Source organism: Xiphias gladius, chromosome 21, assembly GCF_016859285.1.
Source record: "Xiphias gladius isolate SHS-SW01 ecotype Sanya breed wild chromosome 21, ASM1685928v1, whole genome shotgun sequence".
NCBI classification, from domain to species: domain Eukaryota; kingdom Metazoa; phylum Chordata; class Actinopteri; order Istiophoriformes; family Xiphiidae; genus Xiphias; species Xiphias gladius.
The window spans coordinates 20,948,413-20,974,695 of NC_053420.1; the positions used below are offsets into that span (position 1 = coordinate 20,948,413).

General features: G+C 43.0%; 2 protein-coding genes across 5 annotated transcripts in view; one reads left to right on the forward strand and one right to left on the reverse strand.

The window, feature by feature from the left end:
• The window catches only part of kif21b (kinesin family member 21B), a 62,913-nt gene extending 52,052 nt beyond the window's left edge, over positions 1-10,861 (reverse strand). For all 3 annotated transcript variants that reach the window (XM_040115843.1, XM_040115842.1, XM_040115844.1), the window contains exon 1: positions 10,470-10,861. In XM_040115843.1, the coding sequence (XP_039971777.1) occupies positions 10,470-10,510 (41 nt within the window). In that variant the 5' untranslated portion in view covers positions 10,511-10,861. The remainder of the gene's footprint in view (positions 1-10,469) is intronic.
• Positions 10,862-13,483: 2,622 nt separating this feature from the next.
• lhfpl5a (LHFPL tetraspan subfamily member 5a) lies at positions 13,484-26,215 on the forward strand. Of its 2 annotated transcripts, XM_040115671.1 has the most exons (4): positions 13,484-13,506; positions 21,929-22,332; positions 24,778-25,014; positions 25,782-26,215. In XM_040115671.1, exons 1-4 carry the CDS (start codon positions 13,484-13,486, stop codon positions 25,790-25,792), a joined length of 675 nt encoding a protein of 224 aa, XP_039971605.1. In that variant the 3' UTR covers positions 25,793-26,215. The 2 variants fall into 2 exon arrangements, 1 of the variants encoding a protein (XP_039971605.1); XR_005706286.1 differs by lacking the exons at positions 13,484-13,506; positions 21,929-22,332; positions 24,778-25,014; positions 25,782-26,215 and adding exons at positions 15,299-15,485; positions 16,171-17,243.
• Positions 26,216-26,283: the final 68 nt, after the last annotated feature.

Here is a 26,283-nt window from a genome sequence, read left to right on the forward strand (position 1 = left end):
CCAACCAATGTCATGCAAAAATTTGTTAGTTGCAGCCTGAATGTAAGCTGCATACAACAAGTATAACTATGTCCTGTTGAACTGTCATGTAGCACTGAAATGATCAGTTAGTCAGTCAATTTAAAGTGAATTAATCGACAATTTCCATGATCAATTTATTATTTTTATCAAGCAAAAATGCCAAACATTTGTTGGTTCCATGTTCTCATATGTGAGGATTTATTATTATTATAAGGAAAATACACACTTTCTCTCTGAGAAATTGATGGGTATTTTTCAGTATTTTCCGACATATTATTGATTAAATGATTAGTTAATTGAAAAAAACTGAGAGATTAATCGGTTATGAAAGTAGATGTTAGCTGCAACCCTACTCAAATGTTTAACCTACAGTACATCCAATGTCGTTAAAGCAATAATATCAATTTCCATCAACTATCGAAGCTTGTAAACTGGTGTTGAACCCCATCAAAGATTGAAACAAAAATGAAAATTCTCTGTTTTGTAGAATGATAAATGAAAACATACATTTAAAAAAAAAAAACACCAATAGATGATGTTCTATGATTTCTGGATTAGACTGACGGCCATTTTTACCCAGTGTTCTACTGTTGCACTAGCAGTTTATTCACCACCACACCCAGACATACAATGCATGTGAGCCACTGTTTATAGCCTTCGTATAAACCTTATCCATCGAACTAACCTCACAGACCGGCGACCCCGTAGCCTGAGGCACGACTGCCGATTGGTAACTGGCGATAAGGGAGAGCGGGGCTCACATACTCTTTGCTCATTGGTTTGACTGGTGGTGTTAGCATGCAGTGTTGCACGCTAGAGCCTGAATCAGCGAACTGGTTCATCGATGTCAACATGAACGTTTTATTAAACGAGCTAGACTTCAAGGACAGAGTTGTCCTACATTGTTTGGAAAGAGCTAGGTCGACTATTCAAGAAAGATCAACTAACTGAGCTGTAATCTCTCACCTTGTCCATCAGGAATTTACTTTCAAAAGACATACACTGTCATCCTACGTTTGAGGCCTGTCTAAATACACCATTATGGCCTCATTGCTTTCTGTTTGTCTATTGTCCCTGTAATTAATAGATACCCATGTACCATGACAGGAAAACCACCACATCAAAGACAAAATGGAGGGGTGAGGCCACCAGTTCAAAGCGGAATCTTTGGGAGACTTAAAGGTCTCAAATATCCCATTTTTATGCTGATTATATGAGGTAACATGGGGCAGAGCAGTGTGGAAAGCTGAGCAGGCTTCACATGAAAAATCAGCTGCGAAAGACGCCATCACAGACTGCATTTATTTGCCTGCAGGCTTTTCACAGAAAAACATTCCTCATGCTTAAAAGGTCTTATATGTATGAGGTCAATAATTTACCTGAATATGTATATAATGCTGTTAATCATATTGATAACAGTAATAACGCTGAAACAAAAGAGAAATTATACAATTATTGTAAAACCAGTGTCATTCCTTTAATATTGATCAAGAAGCAATCAGTAAACTGTCCCACACAGTGAGAAACTTCTCACCACTGTCAAAGACAACTAACCATCATTCAATTTAAGATCAGCATATCTCATTGTTACAGGGGCACATCAGTCCGCATCATTGGAGCTGATTCTGGGTCAATCCCCACCCCACTTCCTCACCCTCTGCCCCCTCCCCATTTCCCCTCCCTCCCTCCCTCGTCTGCTCTGTCTGCTGCTCCATGGGGGGAGGTGGAGGCACGTGAAAGAATCAAATTAGCTTCCTTTCCTGCATTTTCATGACAGACGGCCTTGTCAAGGTCACAGAGGTGCTGGCCATTTTCTGCTTGATTCCAATTAACTTCAACGGTCTGAAAGGGGAAGCACTGGCCATTAAGATAACATTTGTGTTTTTTGATGGATACTGAATGCTTTTAGCCACAGTGCTTTCTAGCTTCATGACTTTGTATAATTTTAGTATGGGCCACCATGTGAATAACTACAATCTGGATTGTGTTAGGGACATATTCAACTGAATGCCCACAAACTATGTCGCAAATAGATTTTGTGTGTCACTAAATCACAGCAGTGGCACTGGGAGACCCTGAAGGGAGTTCATAAAAGGAACAAGGTCAATGAAACAACCTTTCCTTAACAAAGAACCAAAAATGTGGTTGTGGTTATGTTTTGCTTTTTCTTATCCAGAGCTTTTTTGAATGTGATATACCACATGTACTCATATGTAAATTTATTACATGTGAAAAGGATGTTCCACATGTGATGTTTCACAATGTTTCACATTTTCTTGGCACTGATGTTTTAGCTCAAGAGGCTAAATAAAACTTAAAAAGAACACCAACTACACAAACAAACAAAAAAATTCTAGGCATTATACTCTATTTGTATGTTGAGGTGGTATTATTTAAAGAATATAAAGGCCAAGTGTCAAACATATACACACACAGACGCAGAGCTGCCAAAATACAGGGTTGTGTTCACCTTTTCTTTCACACACAGTTTAGAGCATGCGCTGCTGAGCTGCAGACTGCTGCCGTGACTCTGCTTGTCTGTCTGCCTCCCTGGAGGGCTGGTTAGCATTGCCACCGGACCAGCCTCCCACTCTGTCAGACAACATTTAGCACGAGTGCTAATGTAGCCAGCCACCATGTCTGTTTGTCTGTAGGTATGTAAACTTAGGCAAGGGCTGAAGCGCACACGCACACACACACACACACACACACACACACACACACACACGCACACGTCTATTCTCCTTAAATATCTGCACAGAAGTTAATGACATTAGGTGATACATCAAAAATGGGCTATAATGTTGGAATAATGATTATTAGTATGATGAAGCAAATGGTGAAAGATAATGAGATATAGCAAAATGTGGCTAGTGCTTCAGTCAGATCCCTGCTCTCAGTCGGAGCCATGTTCCCTGGATCTCTGTTACTAGCACTTAGTGCTTTTGTGCCCATTGAAAACATCAGTCTCTGCTAGTCGGTAAAATAGGAAGATATAATTTTTGGTTAGTATAAAAAAACCTGCTGACACATGGCTGATGTGAATGAACACTAAGTGCACATACTCTCTAGATAGCAATGTGACGTCAATTAGCAAATATTGCAGCATATTACCATCTCTGCAACAGTATACGGGGTTAGCCAAGCAGTATCTAGCCAGTTTCCTAGTTCAGTGTCCAAAACTGTTTTTATTCATTATTGAAAAAAATTCTTATGTCTGTCTGTTTGAATTCTTAAAAAAAAGCTAGAGTACCAACAAGACTAAGAGGCTATAGCCATGCTAACAGCTCTGCAGGGCCATATGCACAGCAGTTCTTTGAGCTAAATGCTAACATCGGCATACCAACATGCTTACAATGACAATGTTAACATGCTGATATTTATCAGGTCTAATGTTCCCCATCTTATTTTAGTGTGTTAGCATGTTAATACATGTTAATTAGCACTAAACACAAAGTACAGCTGGTACTGATGACAATGTCCTTACTTGTTTGGTCTAAAGTACAGGGGGAAATTAAAATTATACTTTAAATATATACTATAAATTATAGATACATACAGACATAAATAAAGATACATTTCAATTCATCACTTAGTTATTTCGTGCTGAATTCAGCAGTTTTAAAGCCTCGCCCTGCTGTTGTCTCTCTCCATTCACACACAACAACACAAAAACAAAATCAGAGACACAAACTACAGCAGTAATTAAGCTACTTAGCACTGAAGGTGATTATGGGCCAGCTGGTCTCTCTCGCGCACACACACACGCACACACACACACACACACACACACACACACACACACACACACACACACACACACACACACACACACACACACACACACACGCACCACCCCTTCAGACACTGACTGCAGCTCGACTGAAGCATGGAAGCAAACACACTGCACATATCCGATACAAATTCACAGAACTACACACCATTTCTTAAGTCTACATTATCTACACTTCCTCACCAAGAGAAATCCAATTCTGCATTCATGAATGGCACAAGGGACTAAATTTAATTCACTGAAATGAATTCAGAGGGAACACCAATGTGGATATGAATAAATCCATTTCAGATGGACATAGAAAGAAAGACCACAGTAAAGCTGCTCCACAGAAAAGCTGGCCTGCTTACAGTGCGCACTGCTTCAGGAGACATTTCAGGCTCTGGAAAATGTGTGTGTCTGTGTGTTTGAGTGAATGTTTTAAAAAATGTAATAAGACTCAAATGTGATTAATAAGAGTAGGAGGAAGTACAGTTCTTGAACTTCACACTGCTCTAGCTGATACATACTGGCAAGTCAGGTTATATTTCTAGTTTACTGTTTCAAAAAGCAGAAGAGAATATAATGTAATGTATTTAAAAAAGCATTCATCTTTAAAATAGAGAAGTAAATAAACTCTTTACAGTCTAGACACAACACCTGAGGGCCTCCAGATCTCTGCCTCTTCTTCCCTCTGCGGGAATATGGAAAGCACGTGCAGCTGTGGCCAAATTATTCATACACACTGCTCAGACATACGCACACACGCGCTCGTATGCGCACATGGATGCACCCATGCAGACACACAATGATTGCATGTTTGGCTAAGAGATCATATTTGCACGCTACAGTAGCCCTTTTGACAACAGACGAGACACTTGCTCCTTTTTCCACCCCCCAACCCCCACCCCGCCCTCTCACCCCCCGTCCTCTGCCCACTACCCTCCTCTTGTCTCTTTTCCTCTTTGATTTTTCTTTGTATTTGTTATGTTGAATCGCAGGAAGCACCACTCTGTTCAAAAGAGGGAGAGCAGTTTATAAAACAAAGAAGACATCAGTATTTGATTCTACAAACCTCTCTCTCCTCCCTGTTTAGCCCCTTCCTCTCTACCGTTCTCTCTAAAAATATAGCCTGGACTTCATCCCTTTTTGCCTTCCAATTCTTTGCCCATGCTCAGTGTGTCTTTATCTGTGTGTGTGTGTGTTTGAGTGTGTGCGTGCGCGCACATGCGCAAGCTCAGCACAGAGCACAAAGACCTGCAGTGACATCAGACTCATTCACACTGTGTCCTCTGTCTACGCTCACCCGAGAGGTGCTCTTTTTAAAGGGCCTCTGCTACGCATCATCCCCCCCGCACACACACTAACATACACTCGCTCACACACGCACACACACAGAGATCCCCTGTGATTTCTCTATGACCACGGCAGTTTGAACACACACAATCTGGTTATTTGGTTTATCAAAATGCACAGAACACAGAGAGTTTGAAGAGAAATGTCCTTAATGCAGACGAATGAAGAAATTAATGACTTTATCTACAGCCCTTTCAGTTTGTAACAAAGGTTTTTTTGTGTCCACGCATCATAAATGATAATAGTTAGGACTGTTTAGAAGGCTTGCTCCAGCTGACATATGATGAGACCATGATAACAGAAAAATGCAAATCTTCAGACTGAGGCGCCTTTCATTTCTTATTGAATTCAAATGGATGAATTCAAATAAATACAGATCTGTGTGCGTGTGTGTGAGTGCGTGTCTGTGTGTGCACATGCAAGAGTGGGCGAACAGGAGGTGGAAGGAGCTGGAGGGGGAGCTGGTGACATTCCTGCATTTTGGTGCAGACGAGCTTGAGCAAGAGAAAATAAAAGGATGAGACAAACGTTTAGGGAAGTTTGAGATGACGTTACGTGATCAGGGAACACAATTAGCACACTGGAGGTATTCTCCATTATTTGCGGGGGACAACGGGTCAGAGAAGAGTAGAAAAATGCTTTTTAGAAAAGAGGACTTCAGTTGATGGTGTCACTCAGGCTGCCGATCAGTAGACTGACTCCTAGAAGGTAGGTAAATAAAGGCCTAAGCCTTGACTCCAAGTCTATTTTCTTCCAGGTTCACACTTTCGCCGAGTCTTCAGTCTTAACTGAATCATGTCAGCGGGCTCATCAGCAGCTCACGAAGCAGGAAATGAACAGGAAGTGTGGATAGTCTAGCAGCAACCTCACAGGAAGTTATTCTGCAACGGCAGCACACCATTCAGGAGTGCTGATGCACTTAACAGGGAGACGTTTCATCAACAGACCGGTTGCACAACTCATCTTAACACCATAGCCCATGCCATGTCCTGAATATTTTTTGATCTATTACTTTAAATACGTAAGGTGTGGGGTAATAAATTAGACCCTATCAGGATCTAAACACTCGACCATCTCAGAAACAATGTCATAGGATGTGCCATTAAAAGGAGTTATATTATTGCTTGGAAAACAGGATTAAGAACAAGGCTTGGCAACCTAACAAGACCTTTTTCACCTCCTCAGGCAACTGCAGTCTGATGGTAAAGCCCATGAGCTCAAAGAGCCATATTATGCAACAGGTCTACTGTTAGAAAACAAGTGGTGAACAAAACTCTTTTTAACTCTGTAACTCAGTAACTCTGTTACTGTCATGAAATGTTGTGATTGTTGCTTGCTTTCTCCAGACCACTGTGTCATACTGTTTAAACATTTATCCATGTTGTTAACATCAACTTTCATGTCTCATTTCAGAGGCCTCCTTCTTCTCCACAGCAGTGGCACAGGCCCATACGCACAGTGCTGAGCAGTGGTGGACAGCCGGCATCTGTAGCACTCTTGCCACAAAGGACATTCACACAGAACTGTTAGTTCTAGTAAGTTCGAAGGGCAACAACAACGGCAACCGAAAAAACAAAACAAAAAAAAAGCATGTGACGAGCAGGCCAGCGTGAGGAGGAAGTGATGAACAGCTGTGGACTGCCAACTCGGGTGTGTGCTCTGTCATGTTTCCTGCTCCTCTCCCCTCGGTTGAAGCCAAATCAGAGATTACCAAGAACTTCAGTGGCGACTCCCATCAACAAAGAAAAACTGCTTTCACTTTTATCAACGGGTGACTGTAAATCTGAAGCAAGCTGGGTGAGAGGCAGATGAATGTTGAGGCCAAGTGTCTAGAAAGGACTAATGAGGAGATTAAACTGCAGCTCCAGCCTGTGACCAGTAAATACATTACGTAGGCTGATAACCGACTGCAGTCGCACAAATAAAACTGACACACAGTTTCCCACCAAAGTCCAGCCATTTTAAAGGCAACTCCCTGGGGAGGTGTGTAACCCAAACAGAGGCTGTGTGGCAAACTATTAACACAGACAGGAAACAGGCGAGACTGGTAGCCTACACAGGACATACATCCAACAACAAAACGCCGCCTTTTTTTTTTTAACTCCCATTTTAAAGCCTTTGTGTATCAGCTGTGGGGGGCCCCCTTAGAGTTGTATTCTGCTTACTCCTGTTTTGTTTTGAAGCCAGTGTTTTGGTCATGGGGTGGCAAAAGTTCTGCTGCAAATTTATGCATCTATGAAAAACTTTTGTGTTTCTGCACAACCCTGTTTCGGTTTGATCAACATGTCAGCAGAGGACCAAAGAGATGAAATCTCATATTCTTCTCACCCTTAGGCCAAAATGCTCTGCGTCATAAGTGTTAAAAATGCCCCGGTCATCCACCTGTGGGGTCTGAAAGAACACTGAATATTTTGTGCTCTATTTGCACAGCTTTTTTTCTAATTACTGTCATCATCAAATGCATGAAACACGCAGGACTGAAAAATCACCTCATTGCTGATCCCTCAGGTGATGGTTCTGGCAACAGAACTTAAAATAGGCAGAGAGGGGAGCCTCGGCAATCACAAGGTCAAAGACCACAAAGGCACTAAACAGATTTGTCTTTGTGTCTATTTATGCACAGAGATGGAGGCTGACTTAGCACTTTGGTGCGAGACAAGTCGTCCGCTGGTCTGAAATGAGTACGTGGCAGAGCTGCAGAGCGAGAAGGAGCAAGGGACAGAGATCGATATGCAAATGTAACATTTACACACTGCTCATACCTCTGATGTCAAGTTACACCCAACATACACTCATACTCACGGGGGGGGGGGGTTACTGACATTTATGGTATCTCAGAGCCAGCCCTAACATAAAGCTATCAGGCTGTGGCAAATGCAGCACTTAAAATAAGATCAACAAGAGGAGGAGGTTCCGTCGATGTGAAGTGAAACTGCACGTTTGTCTGTGTTTGAGTGTGACTGTGTGCGGGGATTCAAATGTTTGACATGTGGGGAGTCTACTCATTCTCACAGCCTGTTTGCATCAGAATAAGCTTATTTCATAAGTGAATGCAGCTGTATAAAGATGCAACAGCCAAGCCAGAAGCAATTTAACTACAGCCACTTAGTAGGGAGTTACATTATATGCGTCTTGTCACGTTTGACTTGACTGCAATGCAGAACCAAGTGTGACTTAAGTGTTTGTGTGTGTGTGTGTGTGTGTGTGTGTCTGCGTCCAATCCATTCCTCGGGCAGTCAGGTCTGGATGCAGGATTGTGGGTCATGTCACTGGTTATATGGACATTGTTTAGGGAAGGCAGTGCAGACATTCAGGAAATGGATGCTGGCGACTCAGACTTTGTGTTGTGTGCATGTGTGTGTGTGTTGGTTGGCCCTCACAACAACCTCATTGCCCTCTAAATGCATACTCACACACGCACACACAAAGAGAAGTGCGCTTTATGCAGCCTGCCCGAGGGCAGCCCAACATGGGAGCAATTAAACACCCTCCCCTCTTATCAGCGGCTGACTTTCTCTGGGAAAAAAAAAAAGAAAAAAAAAGCAGTCATTGGGCAAACTGTCGCTGTACGGCAGGAAGTTACCCTTCTCCATGTGTTTATTTGTGTGCTTCTCATTTCCTGTCAAACACACAGACACTTTTGGTGGCACTCACAGGGCATGTAAATACACACACACATCAAACATGATGAAAAGGAGAAGCGCAAGCTCGCCCACCAGCGTAGCTATGTAACTAGAAAAACTTTTTTTTAAATTACAGCCTGAAGTTCATGCTAATACAACAGACTGAAGTTACTGTTGATCTGAACCTATTTGCTAAGATAACTGTCAGTTTAGCAGACATACACATGTTCTGTGCAGTGATATCTGTCACCTTCACTCCTTCAGCTCCACTCCACCAAAGACCCTATGAGCTGCTCTCCAGACTTGAATCAATAACTTCAGTTGAGCAGCAGCCACCAGCTGTCTCTCTTTTCACCTTTTTTTTTTTTTCTCTCCTGCCCCACATCCTGTTACAGTTGTCACTGCGAACGAGCACAAAAGAGATTCACACAGCACACAGCGCCTGACTGACAAGTCACCCTGAAACCTCCCCTGGGGAAAAGGGGCCCATCAGTTGCAAGGTACTCTACTGGGCCGACCCCCATCCTCAACCCCCCCTAAGTTCACTCAATGGATCCCAACGTGGGGTCTGAGGACCTCAAAGGGATCCATTGTGAAGAATAGTTCCATTTTACTATTTCTTTGTTGCAGCTGCTTCACATTTGAACAGTAAGAGAAGGTGTTATGATGCCTATTTTGATCCAAGTTTCATTATCTGCACAACAATCTCATAACAGACGCTCATCAGGACACGGTATGGGCAGTTGGGATTCATTAGCGGATGGGACAGAGTTTGGGAGGTGCTGAGAGTGGCTCTGTCAGACCACCGCCTCTGCTCCACACACTGTAAAGCGAGCATGATTACAGACGCAGCCCCAGTCACACTCAAGTCATGCCTTCCAATTTCAGAGGCTGCCACCCAGCAAGTGCCAGCACAGGCACATTTACACGCTCTCTCTCCATTTGCATTTAGTCTTGGCTCACACAGTCGATAGGCTAACTAGATCTCCTCACACGCATCCGAAGGGCTGCCTTGCCGCCTAAGCTTTAGGGTGCATTTCCAACAAAGGCAGTGAATGACACAGCTCTGGAGGAGAGCATCTCTTTGTGCTCGATTCACTTGCAGAGGCAAAAGGGAAAAGACAAAAAAATTAAAAAAAATAAAAAAAACATCCAAACCCTCAGCTTTCAAAACCTGATTATACATCTTCTTCAGCCATGCACATGTGGGGTGTTCACTAGACTCTGTTAGGTTAGGGCGAGGTGAGACTGAAGGCAGATGCCTGTGAGAAATAATTATACAAAAATTGAGAAACGCCCGTTCTCCTCCCTGCACCTGGCTGCGGCCGTCCTTGTCACCTCACCCCATGTCACGTCCTGGATGCGAGCCGCTACTTCGCGTAAAACCGACCACCGCTGTGGAGAACTTGTGCCCGTAACAACATGAGAACAGCCGTATGGAGATTGCGTGGCACGCGCGCATGCTGTGCCTTATCAATACTGAGCAGAGCACCACCCATGTCTCACCAAACAAGGTGTTAATGCTCTGCTCTGCAGCCCTACAACCTACTGCGTCCCACAATGTGCAGGGACTGTGAATGGTAAAAGGAGTCTTTAGGTGTGAGGGATGCGTTTAATTGATCGACAGGAGGCGCAGACACAATGTGGGCTGCTAAGGTCGGCGGTTTTTTTCCAGCAGACAGACGTCGGAGGCTTACCTCAACGCAACCTTCACACAGCAGTCGCCCTGGCTCGCCATTGTCGCTTTCAAGGTTCGCCGGCGGGATGTGGAGTATTTCGGCTATGCTGGGTTATCAGTGTGTGTGTGTGTGTGTGTGTGTACGCCGTGCGGTGCTGGGGGTCTCAGGTCAGCGGAGCAGCCGCGAAGACCTGCCAGCGGTGAGCTGCCTCCTCGGGACTCCTCCTGTCTTCTTCTTCTTCTTCTTCGCCTCCGTTGTGGCGGTCATTTCTGGCTCACCGGTGTTCGTCGTCACGTCGCCGCGTTCAACCCGCTCTTTTTCTCTCCCCGTAGCCTGTCTCAGTCGCTACATCCTGTTTAAAGTGCGTATGAGGGAAGCGTACGAGCGCTGCTCGAGAACCACAGCGCTGCTCTGAGAGAGACGCGATCACGCTGAATGAGCCGAGACCGTACACCGGAGGGGGTAATGCCGCCTCCGGGGACTGTCGGAAACTTCGAATTCACCGTTGAAGCGCTCCTGCAGTGGGCTATGGCCTCTCCCACGTCGATACTCGCCGACTAAGCCTTCGCTACAAAGAGTTATAGAGGATCATTTTAGCCAGAAATAATATAAAAATGGAAAATGGTGAATAAAACACAATCTACCACTTGCCACACTCGAGTATAATCCTGTTACCATGGATACTAATAGATGCAATGCTTCCTCAGCTGCTGGCTTATGTTATGCAAATGCCAAACATCCCCCCAACAAACTTTATAAAGGATGCGTCCATATTGGCACAAAAAGGTAGAAACGAAAGAGGAATTCATATCCTTTACTTTAGGATGTACAGTGTTTCGTATGTCTCTTACATAATGCTAGAGGACTCACAACAGACATATTAAAATAACAAAAGTCGCAAGTGATTCAGCAAAGACCAAGATATCCTGACTTTTAGTACCCAGTTAAGTCAAGCTCCAAAGACTCTGGACCCCACATTCCCCATACTGTAAATGGATATCTTCTTGAGACCCTCAGTGCCTTTCAAACTCCAAAGGCCTAACAACTTTGAGTTTAAAGCCCAGTGCAAGGCAAAATGGTTTATTTTTCCAACCCCGGAAAGCTCCCTTCAGAGCCACAAAAGATATTACTAAACTGTTTTCACACTTTCAGTTGGACCTTTCCTGATAAATAAACTGAACATGATGTATACAATCAGTGGAATTCCCCTCCACAATATAGCAAACCACAATACCAAAAAACTCTATTACAAGTAAGTACTGCATTCTTACCTTAGTAAAAGTACGTAAGTATTATAAGCAAATGAACTCAAAGTATCAAAAGTAAACAAACTCTTAGTAAGGGGATATTATTATCTTATATTACTGGATTATTATTACTTATGCTGTTTAAAAGGCACAAACTGCATTTTAATGTTGTGGTTGGTCAAGGTACAGCTAATTAAACTATTTACCATGTAGGTTAATCTATAACAGTGTGTCATGGTTTAAAAGCCTTTCACTGGTCTCTATGTAAAATATTTAAATGTAAAGTAACTAATAACTGTAGCCTGGAAACCGGAGTCAAATTCCTTGTATGCACAATATTTGACCGGTAAAGCTGATTCTGATTCTATTGCTGGCAAATAAATGTAGTGGAGCAGCAAAATGTGTATTACTTGCAACTGAAACGCAGTGGACTGCGTCAAAATCGTACTTTACTACAGTACTGCAAAAGGTCAAATGAACAATGTCAAACCAAATGTTGTTTTCCTTTATTAACGGTATTTATATATATATATATATAATATATATAGTGATATATTGATATCACAATAATACGAGCAGCCCCTGAAGGCAGCATAATCCCATTCGATTGACAGACACCACGGCCAACTGCCGAATAAGCACAGCCTTCATTGTACAATACGGACCAATCAGCGGGCTCAACCGGCCGGTGTGACCCCGCCCGGCGCCACACCCACAGCGGGCAGTAAAGATTACGAACCTGCAGCACACAGACTGCCAGCGGCGACATCTGAGGTCCGTTAAACTGCCATAAACAGAGGCAGACTTCTCCCGTGACGGGGAGCAGGGGCCAACCTTTTTTGAACCCCTCGGGGTCGAAGGTCGAAAGTCATGTTTGTCAGGTTCTCGCAGAAGATGGAGTTGATAAGCTCTGCTTTAGGATGGGAAGTTACTCTCTGCTCACTTCCCTCTCCTGCTGAGTCAGAGTTCTTCAAAACAAAAGAAACTGAAGTCCTCTCTCTCAGTTGTGTCAAACATGGGGCTCTTTTAATGTTCCTCCTCAGTTTCTCTCTCTCTCTCTCTCTGCTGTGTTCTTGTCAGTATTTATGCCGGATCTTCAGGCCACCGTCATCTTTTGTCAGTTCACTTTCCCCTGACGTGCTAGTACAGCCAGGTTGACCTCTTTAACTGATCTAAGCAAAGGGACTTCACCACACGTCCGAAGCCACTACAGCTGTCAGCGATGTTGGCTGTGTTTCATATTGGCGGGATTCAGATCTACTCTTGTGGGGAAAACTGCAGCCATTCCAAACCCTCATCCTCCTCATTATTCATGACTCATGTTCCTATGTGAACGGATACGAAATGACGACAGTTCGCCAGTTTCAGTTATGTCTGAACTGCAACAAGTTATTTCCCAATATAATACGAACACAGTTCAGAGAACTATTTGAGAACTCCAGACACAAACAGCCTTATCTAGGACGCTTTGTGGCGTAATTGTATTAGATTTGTACTGTTTGACTGTGTAGAAGCCAACACTTTCTTCTGTGCCCTGGTTTAAAAAAAACAAAACAGTTTTCTACCTGAAAACCGAAAGAGGTTCTTTGCTGTGCAGTCACATACACCAATCACTTTTATGTTATGAAACACAGTCCACAAATGGTTGCACGAACTATAAACCCATTCTGTGTGTGCACAGAGGAGCTTATGACTCTAACCGTGTGTGTGTGTGTGTGTGTGTGTGTGTGCGCGCGTGGGTCGGTGTCCCGGGGACCAGGTGGCGATGTTAGTGCTGCACAGGCTATGTTCCCTGGAAGCAGTGCTGGATTCCACACAAGATTACCATCCAGTTATGAGGATAAAGCTAAAAATCCTCCTAGATCTGCTGGGAACGGGCCACCGGCCACTGCAGCTGGGACGACAAAACACACAAAGCGGGATGGTGCACACACAAAAACACACACCCACCTTATTTTGTCTGGCAAACTTTTAAGACCTAATATATGAACTATCACATAATTAGGCTGCACTGTTTTCCTAAGCATATGTTAAGTCCATTTCATTCCTATTCAGGCATGTTTACAGTTTTCAGATCCACTCTAGCTGATTTGCACCCCTGTGTGCTACCTCCTCCTCAGCACTTTACGATGTAAAAAGCCTATTTCATAACCATACTGTGTGAGTTATGAAACTCTGAAGATATTTTCATATCGCAATTGCCAAACTGAAGGATAATCCGTATATTTAGGGCCACATAAACAAAATAACAGCACCCTAACTGCATAACAATGCACTCTAATACGACCACTCCAGACGCCCTGAGGTTCACTTTGCTTCTTCCAACGACACACACACACACACACACACACACACACACACACACACACACACACACACACACACACACACACACACACACACACAGATCAACTTAATGATGTTCCTTCTTCTAATTTCTGCACCATGTGATTATTTCCATTTGCTGCAAGCATTTTGAGATGTTGCATATAGCGTTTTGAAATAAAACATATTTTATTGCCACACCGATGGAAAACAATGTAAAAGACAGTGATAATGCACAAAAACAAAAAATCACCCACTGCCAAGTTTCCAACACATATGCCACCCTATATACATTATGATGTGTAAAACCCATATATCAGCCTTGTGTATTAAATGAAGCAAAAACTAAAAGACAGATTTAATGCCAATGAAGTCCAGTGTTCTATTTAACTGCTCCAAGCTCCAACCTAAGCATCATATTACCTCCTTCAGTGGAAAAGAGTAAAAGCAAGACAGAGAGCATAAGATGGAAGATGAAACTGCGCCCTAATGTATTCTCCTTGTTCTTTGATGTGTCTATAATCCCTCATGCGTTTTCTATATTTGGCTTTGAAGCTCCATAAAATAATCCTCCATTCTTTACCGTAACAAAACTCTGAATTGGCTAGGATCACGCAAACACACATTCGACGACTCACTGGCTGGCAGAGAAAGAGGCGCACTGCAAAAATGAAAAGTCGGGCAGGTGAATTATGCACAGTTGTTTCACATTTATTTTTGGCTTCCTTCGATTTCCTTCACAATAGGAATACGTGGCTGGGTCTATGAGCATGCATGGATGTTGGATGGTGTCTGTGTTTTATGTTTGTGACAGAGGAGGTGCTTGTGTGTTTTACATTTACCTGTGTCAGCTGCAGTGGCATACATCAGAGCAGGTTCTTGCCAGTTCTTGGCAGCATTAGACCCCCCATAGTGCTTTGTCCCATCACCCTGCAGAGCTCAGCTTTCACTGCTTACAGTGGAGGTAGTGAAAGTATTTCTTTACTGTTGGCTTAGAAATACAGATTTTGATTCTTGATTCTTGATACTGACAACATGACGTCAGTTTGGGTATGCTTTTTGATACTTGCATGCTTGAGTATTTTAAGGGGTAGTCCTTGGAAACGGGGGAAAAACAGCTTGCGTGACTCTTTATGGAGGTAAAAAAAAATGTCACACTAAAAAAACCACTAACAGGTGAAGTGAATAACATTGATTATCTCGTTACAATGGCACCTGTCAAGGGGTGGGAAGTATTGGGCAGCAAGTGGAAAGTCAGTTCTTGAAGCTGTTGTTTTGGAAGCAGTATAAATGAGCAAGCATAAATATCTGAGTGACTTTTAAAAGGGGCCAAATTGTGATGGCTAGAAGCCTGGGTTAGGGCATCTCCAAAATGGCAGCCCTTTGGGGAGTTCCCGGTATGCAGTGGAGAGTACCTACCAAAAGTGGTCCAAGGAAGGACAACCAGTGACCCGACGACAAGGTCACACACCAACATGTGTGTGTGTGTGTGTTATCATGGAAAAGTGTGGTTCTGGAGAGGTGTCTGTCTGTCTGTCTGTCTGTCTGTCTGTGGACAGATTTTGTCACCGCGATAGCGTCACAACCATACCAGATGCAGTCATGAAACTTTACAGGTGTGTAGTTGAGATTTTTTTTAAAAGGGCCGAGTTTGAACATGGGTGTGGTCCAAGCAAGGGCATTGGAAATAGGGGGGTGGAAGTTGGGAAGGGCCATTGGTTCCACCACTTTATGCCCTTGGCCCATATTAGTGTTAAGTCATGGATCACTGCATCCCAGTTTCAATTGTTCCCGTCAACTCTAATGCATTGGGTAAAACTAGAGAGTAGGCATTATTTCATTATTACATGAATACTCTGTCTTCATTTTGATCTCAACTACACACATGTAAAGATTTGTGACTGCATCTGGGACGGCTGTGATGCTACAGACAGACATACAAAATACTCAAACTGCCTCCTGTGGTTGTTCCTGCTACGGTGGGTGCCTCCAGAATCACACTTTGCCATGATGACACAAACAGAGACACACACACACACAGACTCAAAAAGTCAAAACAATACCAGCCATGCCGTTGCGGCTGGTAATAATATAATAATGACTACTTAGTACTCACGGGTCGTAACGTCAACATGTTTACGTTGCAGCTGGTGTGATCCCATTGCAAAATGGTCCCTGGTTTACGTCATGTGGAGGGCCGGGTGTTTACCTGGGGAAGAAATACAACAAGGATGCACTATGGGAAGAGGGCAGGCCGGCGGAGGCAGAGTGATGGTGTGGGCAAAGATTTGCTGGGAAACCTTCGGTCCTGGCATTCATGTGGATGTTACTTTGACACGAACCACCTACCTAAACATTGCTAAAGATCAACTACACCCCTTAATGGCAACGGTATTCCCTGATTGCAGTGGCCCCTTTCAACAGGATAAAGTGCCCTGCCACACAAAAATAGTTCAGGAATGGTTTGAGGAACATGACAAAGAGTTCAAGGTGTTGAACTCTTTGGCCTGCAAATTCCCCAGATCTCAAAACAAGTCCGATCCATGGAGGCCCCACCTCGCAACCTAAGGGATCTGGTGCCTGATACCACAGGACACCTTCAGAGGTCTTGTGGCATTGATGAGTCAGAGCTATTTTGGTGGCCGAAGGGGGGATCTACACAAGTTAGGCAGGTGGTTTCAATGTTGTCACTGATCGCTTTACTGTAAATATATATATGTATACAGTATATGCAGTATATTGTACAGTAAACAAGATATAAAGTGTTAATTTGTGAGTTGTTGCTTATAGGCAGATTTTCTTACCTTTGAACAGAGACAAGCTAGCTGTTTCTCTTGTTTGCAGTTGTTATGCTACACTGAGCTAAATGAATGCTGTCAGGAGGCTTTTATTTAGCGTGAGATAGGAAAGGAGTATCGATCTTTTCATATAACACTCAGCACTTATTCACAAGAAAGTGAATAAGTGTACTTCCTAAAAAATGTTTTAAACATGGGGCAAGAGTAACAACAAGAGTACCCCAGCCAGAAAAGGAACTGTGGATATTGCGGTTATGTGGTATACCTATTAACTATTACGTTACCAGGGCGTCTCCCAAAATTTTAAATTATTGTTTTAATCTCAAGTACTTAAAGGTGATATGATTTTTAAGAAAATAAATAAACACTCACTGCTCTTTTCTCACAGCTCAGCAAATCAGTTAAAAGAGCACTCCACCAGTTTAGCCTTGCATGTCACTAACATTGTCAAACTCACAATGGACAGTTTGTGAAAAGTATCAAATTATTAAAATTGATGCAGCAACCAGAGATATTGTCTTTTTCATTCAACACATTCTCCTTTCTTCTCAAAACCTGGCGCATACATTACCCTCAGCGCGCCCGTAGTTTGGTTGGAGATTCAGGTGTGTTGTGCTAGCTGCGGCTAATGTAGCCTCAAGCAGAGATGAGGAGCAGGTTACAGAGCTCATGTAAGCTCACTTCTTTCCAACTCCAAGCCAAAAAAGGATTTTTGCAACTTTTTTCACAAATGCAGTAGTACTCCAGATTGGCGCGTTTCCCCTTTTAAAAAATTATATCACTTACAGAGAACAGAGAATGTAAACTGTGTCCCAATATGATGACATGTAGTCTAATATCCTTATATATTATAATATCAATTTATCTTTCAGGTTTTCCACCACTTCATGTGATGTCTGTGCTTAAGATGTTTAGAAAAAGCAATGCACCGTATTTAAGGATGAATGTATTTGAGCCCAGAGGAGCCTGAGTATTGGTCATATACTGTATGTATTCACACACAGATCACCAGTCACTGAGGGATATAAAAGTGGTGAGAATCAGTAATGAGTCGTGAACATGATCCACTGTAGAGCAGACCTACATTCCAGCTTCCATCCCCAGGGCACGCACTGACCCACGCTTTGCTCCATCTTTACGCAGGCTCCGATGCTTCCTGCTGGGCTATGACCAGGCGGCGGCCAGGGTGGAGGTTGGGAGTGGCTCACAGTTGCTGCCCCAGCCTTGGGGTGTTTTATAGGGGTAGTGACAGTCATTGACCGAGTTACTGCTGCTTCAGAGGGTATGAGGCCCGAGTGTATGTGTGTCTGTGTGTGTGAGTGTGTGTGTGTGTGAGAGAGAGAGAGAGATGAGAGAGATGAGAGAGGAGGTCGACAAGGAGTGGTTGTTCTTTGGTCTTCTGCCCCAAGCTCATTGCATGCTTTTACTCACACACAAACACATACACACATTCACAAAAGACTAATAGAGTCTGTCTGTGTCAGCTGACAAAAGAGGAGGTAGAGACCCCCCCCCCCCCGGCTCCAGGAACAAGCAGCCCTGAATTATTTAAATATAACAAATAACACTTAAATATTTACATGATACTGAAAAGTTTGGCCTCCATTCTGTACTCATGTGAAGTGTATCAGGGTGAAACAAATTACCCATAATACCGATGTGAATGTAGATGTTTGTAACGATGCACATTGGTAAAAATAGTCACAATTTTGGAATTCAGGGAAAAGAATTCAAAACAGAATTTGAACTGAATCCAGCTGTGATTTTAATGGTTCGTGGAATTAAGGTCACTTGCTAGTTTTACTGACTCACCGTAGTAGTGATCTGTCATTAAATCAGTATAACTGCCTCATTTAATTTATGTGCTCAACTTCTCTGTCATCTTACCCCATCACCTAGCCTCTCTTCTCTCTAAGGGCATCCAGCACCTTGTTTCTATGGAAACAGCCTGAAAAGAAGGCAGGCAGAAAGGGACAGGAAAGGATGCTGAAATAGCAGAAAAGCCTCTTTGTGCTCTCTGCAGTTCTCAAAGCAAATAGGCCTAAATATATATAGGGTTAATCTGACACACACACACACACACACACACACACACACACACACACACACACACACACACACACACACACACACACACACACACACATACACCTTCCACCTTAGGCAAAATGGGAGATAAGGAGCATAATCAGACTCCTGAATTCCCCTTGAAGCCATAGAATCAGGGGTGTATAGAAAACTTTTTTTTAAAAGATTTAGTTTGAATGCAGCTTCTGTATGAGTCTAGTAGAACAGACCGTATGTCTTTTATCTATGGCATCTACTGTATGTGAAGAATTCACTGTCAGTGAGTTGCTGCTCATGCTGTCTGTTCGCTGTTTTGGACCGTTATAGTCGATGTATCCACTAAGAAGGCTGTGACTAACATATTAGATCACATTATGTATTTACAGAGCAAATGCAAGCATGCGCACACACATAAACAGCCCCACACACAAACACACACACAGAATATAAAAACACACATGAAAAGAAAGCATGAAATCCCCATGCTGTCTTGCCTGCAAACATAGCACTAAGACACATACAAAGTCTTTCACACACAAACACACACACAAACACACACACACAAACACACAAACACACACACACACACACACGAAATCTCACATTTTGTATCTGAAAATTGGATTGCCGCTCCCAAATAACTTGATTATAAAGAGCCTCACTCTCGCACTGGGGCAGTATCACTTAATAAAGCTAAGTGCATTGACAAGGCTGTGCCCCCACTCGTACACACAATGACACATGTACACACACACATAAACCAATGCAGATCTATATATCAACCTTTTAAATGTACCAGTCTCATAGAAAGATCAACAGTAAATAAAAAAAACAAAACTATAAAAAAACACATTATTCATTCAGCCAAGTCCTTTGTTCATGTACTTATTGGCTAATCATAATCTGAAAGCTAGCAAAAGGTCAAGTACGTTATGTCAGCATACTTCTTTAAGTCAACGGCTCCTTTAAGTCAATACATTCATGTGTTTTCACACCACAGCGGTATGTGGGCCAGTACTGAGAACGAATGTATGGAACGGACATGGTGAAACACCATATGATAAAGGAATGTGTTACATTAAAGATAACACAACTTAACTTTTGTAGTAGAAATGCATTGTGGAAATTACAAACCCAGATGTCACTGTAACAGAGCACCATAAACCTGGCTTTTCACCCTGCTCTGTCTGACACAATCGTTTCCCGTTGTTTGAATGAATGCAGTGTAAGATATCATGCTTTTTATGTTTGACGAGGAAGATCACGATTTTGAAACGACACCAAACACATTTTATACAAATAATAGGCGAGTACACAGCATCAGAAAAAATAGAAAGAAGATGTACCATCCTCTTACACTGTAGCCTATGGGTTTATACGGTAGGCCTCTACATTTCAGAGGGTGATATACTGTTTACTCCACTGCATTCATTTAACAGCTAGAGTTAATAATAGCCACTTAGCAGATTTAGATATTACATACAAAAGATCTGACCTGCTCATAAAATTTTTCATTGTTATAGATTAAACTACCCAACACCATATAACATGGTTACATATTAACGCATCAGTAATAACAATAAAATAATACATATAATTCGAAATGATGAAACATTAAATAATGATTAGTTTTCAACTTTGGTTTTCAAGTAAATTTTGTTTAAAAAAGTCGACTCTGACTTGTAATTGATTGCTTTTAGAGTCTGGTATTGCAGCTTAAAGATCTGAATGCACACAGAACTCTTCTGGTGTATAATCGAACAACGTCTGTCCTGTTCAGTGGAAGCACAAGGTTCAAACTCTGCCACTTTCCTCTGGATTTACAACACTTTGCTCTTTTTTACTTAATCTCTGGCTGTGTTACCAAAAACCTGAGAACAGACTTAGGTAGCTTGGGATCTGTTTGAGTGATTTGAGGCAGAGTGGGAAACATAGGGGCGCCTGCAAGGTAGTGGTGTAGTTGGATTGCAGCTCTGTAGCTCCACCTAGAGTTTGGCTGTCAGACATGCAAGTAAGTGATTCAGAATTCTTTCCATCACTGGCCCAGTGGCCTCTCAAAATGACCACATCCCTGGTTAATCTGTGTCAGCTTTGGCACAAATGAGAATTCAGCACATTTATAAACAGATTTGATCAATGGGACTTGGGACATCTGGATCTTTACTTTCGACTTAGAGGATAGGTTCACATTTCCTCACATGCCCGAATGTAAATTAGAAAAGAGTTATCGGTTGCTGTAATTGTTCCACCGAGAGATCCCCTCTTTACAAGACTCCAGTGTAAGTGATGGTGGACAAAATCCACAAGTTTTTATTCTGTGCAAATGTGCCTTCTGAAGTTCGGCTGAAGTTAATATGAGGCTCTAAGCAGTATGAATGTTTGGCCCAGCACGTGGCTCAGAATACCGGCCATCTCTTTTATCTAAAGGACAGGTATTTAAATAACAATGATAACAATAATAATAATAACAATAATACTAAACACAGCGAGAAAAATTCGAGGTAATATAAAAGAAAGTGATTAAGTAACCTCTGAGCTTGAAAGTGAGGGGGGGGGGGTAGACCTGCTCGCCATCTGGAGAGCTCCGCGCTGTGTGACTCGGTTCCGTGGATCTTTGAACCATCAATCATTCATTACCTCAAGAGCGCAGCCTCCCCCGGAGAGGAAACAGCCTGGCAGCTGACACAGAGCGGAGAAATGACCCTGCACGCATCAACACACTGGAGAGAAACCACAGTGCTGCCCTGGTGTCCGGTTGTATAGAGGCGATTCACTTCTCTGGGGCAGAACGAGACTTTCCGAGAAATTTCTTCGGCGCCGTCGGTCGCTGTGGATCCAGCGCCCGATAAAGAGGATCTTTTTAAAAAATGTGTTCTTCGGCAGCAGGTGTCTTTAAGCAGGAGGGTCGAGGCTGTCACTTGTTAGCGGTCTGACAGCTGTACAGAAGAGAGAAAACCCGATCGCTTTTGAATCTATCCAGGAGGACAGACCCCCCCCCCCCCACACACACACACACACACACCCACACACCCACACACACCATGCTCCCTGCTCAGGAGGCGGCCAGGATCTACCACACCAACTACGTGCGTAACGCCCGGGCCGTGGGCGTGCTGTGGACGGTGTTCACCATCACCTTCGCCGTCATCACCGTGGTGGTGTTCATCCAGCCCTACTGGATCGGGGACAGCGTCAACACGCCGCAGGCCGGATACTTCGGCCTCTTCCACTACTGCATCGGCAACGCGCTCACCTCGGAGCTCACCTGCAAAGGGAGCGCGCTGGACTTCGGCTCCATCCCCTCCGGCGCCTTCAAGACGGCCATGTTCTTCGTGGGGATCTCCATGCTGCTGGTGGTGGGCAGCATCGTCTGCTTCAGCCTCTTCTTCTTCTGCAACGCGGGGAGCGTGTACAAGATCTGCGCCTGGATGCAGCTGGCCTCCAGTGAGCACCGGGGTTTCACAGAAGTTTGTCAAAAGCTACACGTAGGGAGGATACTATAAAAAGTTCATATGATGACATAAGAAAACATGCATTTTGTCTGACATTATGGCCTCTTAAATAACATTAGAAATACAATGTAAGCATGATAATCTTATAGGCCCATATATATGTAGCCCCTTTTCATAAACAATAGAGAATGCAGTACAAAAACTATATAAAAAACACACACAAACTTTTTGTGTCCATAAACAATATATCAGTATCAAGTGCGTACTTAAATGTGTCACCACACTAGACCTCGCATTAGTTTAGTTAACCTTTGCCATTTTGACAAATTTTACACCAGAAAGCAGGAGCTTAAAGAAATTTCAGTTTCGGAGGTCAAAAGGATTTTTTAAATTCAGCTCTTTATCACTGAAGCAAGGCTTGAACGGCAGTAAAACTTTACTTGGTCAAACAGATAACAAAGAAACAATGTTATATCAATGTGCAAATGCAATATGATAGAAACACAGATGGAAGAAGTGTTCAGGTCTTTCTCTCAAGTAAAAGGAGTAATAACACAGTGTAGAAGTACTTTTTCTTGCATTCAAGTCTTTGCTTAAGTAAAAGTACAGTACTGGGTTTCTTTAGTACTGTATCATTTTAAAAAAACTCTAGCTGAGCTGTTGAATATCTGAAAGAAAATAGTGGAGTTGAAGTATAAAGTAATATAAAATGGAAATACTCAAGGAAAGCACAAGTAAGAATTGTACTAAATTACTGTACTTGAGTAAATGTACTCAGTTACTTTCCACCACTGGATAGAAAGAAACAACGGTAAACAAAAGCTAATCTCAGGACAGCTGGCAGCACATATGGTTGCCTACAGAAAAAGGATGAGCCACGTGGGCTTCATAGAAATACAAGGAAACACGCACAAGCCTTAACAAGATCACACAGAAGCACAGTAGAGGCTTTGCCTCGTAAACTTTGAGGCCAGACCTGGATATCTGTGAAAGGCCACGTCTAAATTAGAAACTCAAGATGGTTCATTTCTGTGCAGCTTACAGCATCATTGCAGTAGTTCCCTTCAACACAAAGACAGAGGTGAAAGAGGATTCTGTCTTTGAAACATGAAGCGGCTCGTGAACAGAGGTAGCTGCGAGTGAGAGGGCAAGCCTGCGATGAAACAAAAATTGAGATGAACCTGGAGGTGTGCTGTTACACTTTCTCCTCTCCCTCTTCTTACCCAACACACCTGCTGTTCCGTGCGTGTCTGCGTGTTCTCTTTTACGCGTCTATCTGTATGAGGGTAAAATACGAGTTTTAGACCTTGGGTTTGAGGACAGTTTTGCAAAGTGAGGACATTTTGGCCAGACCTCCTTTTGGGACAGACCTTCAAAGGGCTGTATGAGGGTTAAGACTTGGTTTTAGGGTTCGGGTTAGTATTAGGTTTAGGTTAGGGTCGGGGTTAGGCATGATGATGGTTAAGGATGGCTAGGGAACGATTATTCATTATGTCAATGAGGGTCCTCACGAATATAGAAGTACAAACATGCAGGAATGCCGGGTTAATTTTTATCTCTGTATAATTAAGAATTCTCTCCAACTCCTAAATAAGTCTGAGAGATTCATTATTAGGGTCAAACTGCAGAGCTTGAATTAAAATTAAAAGACAATGGCTGAGGGTATGATACATTTTCAGTGTCTTTAGGATGTTGTGTAAATTGGACCCTGTGTAGGCTTTGAAGAGTGGATGCTGAATTCAAAAGGGTTGTTGGAAGTGGTGAACTTCTTCATTAGAAACGTGTGACCATGCATCTATGCAATGCAATAGCAGAGTCCTAATTGTTTCAGGTGCTGTCAACATTGAACTTGCCGATGTGTTAGTGAGCCGATTAGAAGTTGCAGTTTTAAAATTCTTGACGCAAAGAGGAGACTTTGAGAAAGTGAGCGTGAGAACTCTGAGAGTCCGTGAAGGTGAAGGGGTGTTTGAGGCTCAGAAAGTGAAAGTGAGACGTGTGTGTGTTTATGTGCTAATGTTTCACCTCGTCACCTGATAGTTCACATGGCTCTACGTGCAGAGGCATGACAGGGCTGGCTGTTTGTCTGCAGAGTCAATAATGGATGAACACATTCCTCTTTCTGGAGCTGAGATGTTCTGGAGTTGCTAGGCAACTCACCTGCGCGCGCATATGTGTGTGTGTGTGTGTGTGTGTGTGTGTGTGTGTGTGTGTGTGTGTGTGTGTACCTGAAAGAGTGGAGTGCTAATATTTAATTTCTCCTGTGGCTTCTCTGTCTTGTTTGTTGTTTCTGCTCTGGAGGTGGAGAAGCTGGTGGTGTGATATTGCCCATCAACAGCAGCAAGAGGCTCTTTTCACAGTCAACGTGACATGGCTGTCGATGGAAGTAATTGATTTTAAAATTCAACCACCCTTACCATCCTGCGCCTTCCTCTCTCAGGCACATGCATGGTGATTGGCTGTATGATCTATCCTGATGGCTGGGATTCAGAGGAAGTGAAGCGGATGTGTGGCCAGCGGACCGACAAATACACTCTGGGCAACTGCACAGTGCGCTGGGCCTACATCCTGGCCATCATCAGCATCATGGACTCGCTCATCCTCTCCTTCCTGGCCTTCAGCCTGGGCAGTCGGCAGGACAACCTGCTGCCCGAGGACTTCCAGGTGGAGGAGAAAGGTACCAGGGTGAAGGGAAGGCGGAGAAACACTGGGGCGGGGGAGGAAGATGCAGGCTGGATGTTGATATATAGCTGGCGAGGCAAGAAGAAGGAAAAGATTGAACTCCAGGGAGTTAGCAGGTTAAGGTGGTTTAAGGGTTAACTGCTTCGGCAAGAGGGAAAATGGAAAGAGGTGAAGGAGAGGCAGGGCAGCCTTGAAACTTCCAAGGACCTCTGTTGAATCACTGAGGTCTGAATAAAATGAGAACAAAACGATCAAAAACCAATGCCACATCCTCGCTTTTCTTTCAGCTGTAGTTGAGGGCTCAGTGGGTGAACTTTTAACGTTCAACACAGCGACTTTTCCTGCTAAGAAAGCGAAATATCTCAGCATCTATTTGATGGATGGGTGCACCATTTTGCACTGATATCCATGTTTCCTAGATGATGCACTCAAATGACTTATGATCCTTTAACTTTCCCGTGAAAATTCATTCTTGTTCTTTGCAACTTTTGGATGGATTGCTGTGAAATGGTACAGACATTCGTGGCTTCCAGAGGATAGATTGTAAAAAACCCCAACCTTCCATCTAGCACCATGTTAAAATTTTTATTTGTTCAAAACTAGACGCCTAGTCTTGTTATATGTACATTAGCTAGGTGTACAGTATATATTGAAAACCCAGCTGAACAACTGACAGATTTTTAAAAATTAACAATGTTATGCCATTTTCTGAGCGGATGATTTCCCCTCTCCTCAGTAATGCTGTTTTTCTCTCAACCATAGAAAATGCATAGGCCCCGTGAGGACAACAGGGACCAGAGATGGACGGGGACTGAAGAGGAGTACTGCTGAGATGGGGGATTCAAATGTATTCCAAAGCTTCAGGACAGTTAATTTAAATCATAAAATACAATTTTTTGTAACTGCTTATCAGACATTTAAAATCATGGGAAGAGTCACTGCCCATCTCTAGCTCCAACCTTACAGCTTTAGATCGTCCACATTAAGTGCTATTTTGGGTCAAATCATTTCACAGAATATGTGGACTGTGCTTTCAGGATTTTCACTATAAAAAAAAATCACAGATAAATGTAAAGCTGCTCAAGCCATTTGAAATGTTATTGTAATTTCTGACCATTCATTTGAACTTGTGTTCCGGTTCATCTTTTGAATGGCTAAAAAATATTGGTGGGACATCTTTCCAAATCGCCTCCAAATCATCCGTTAAATAAACATTTAAATCATTGTATTACTTATTGTTGTCCTCTCTCCCAAAAAATAACCA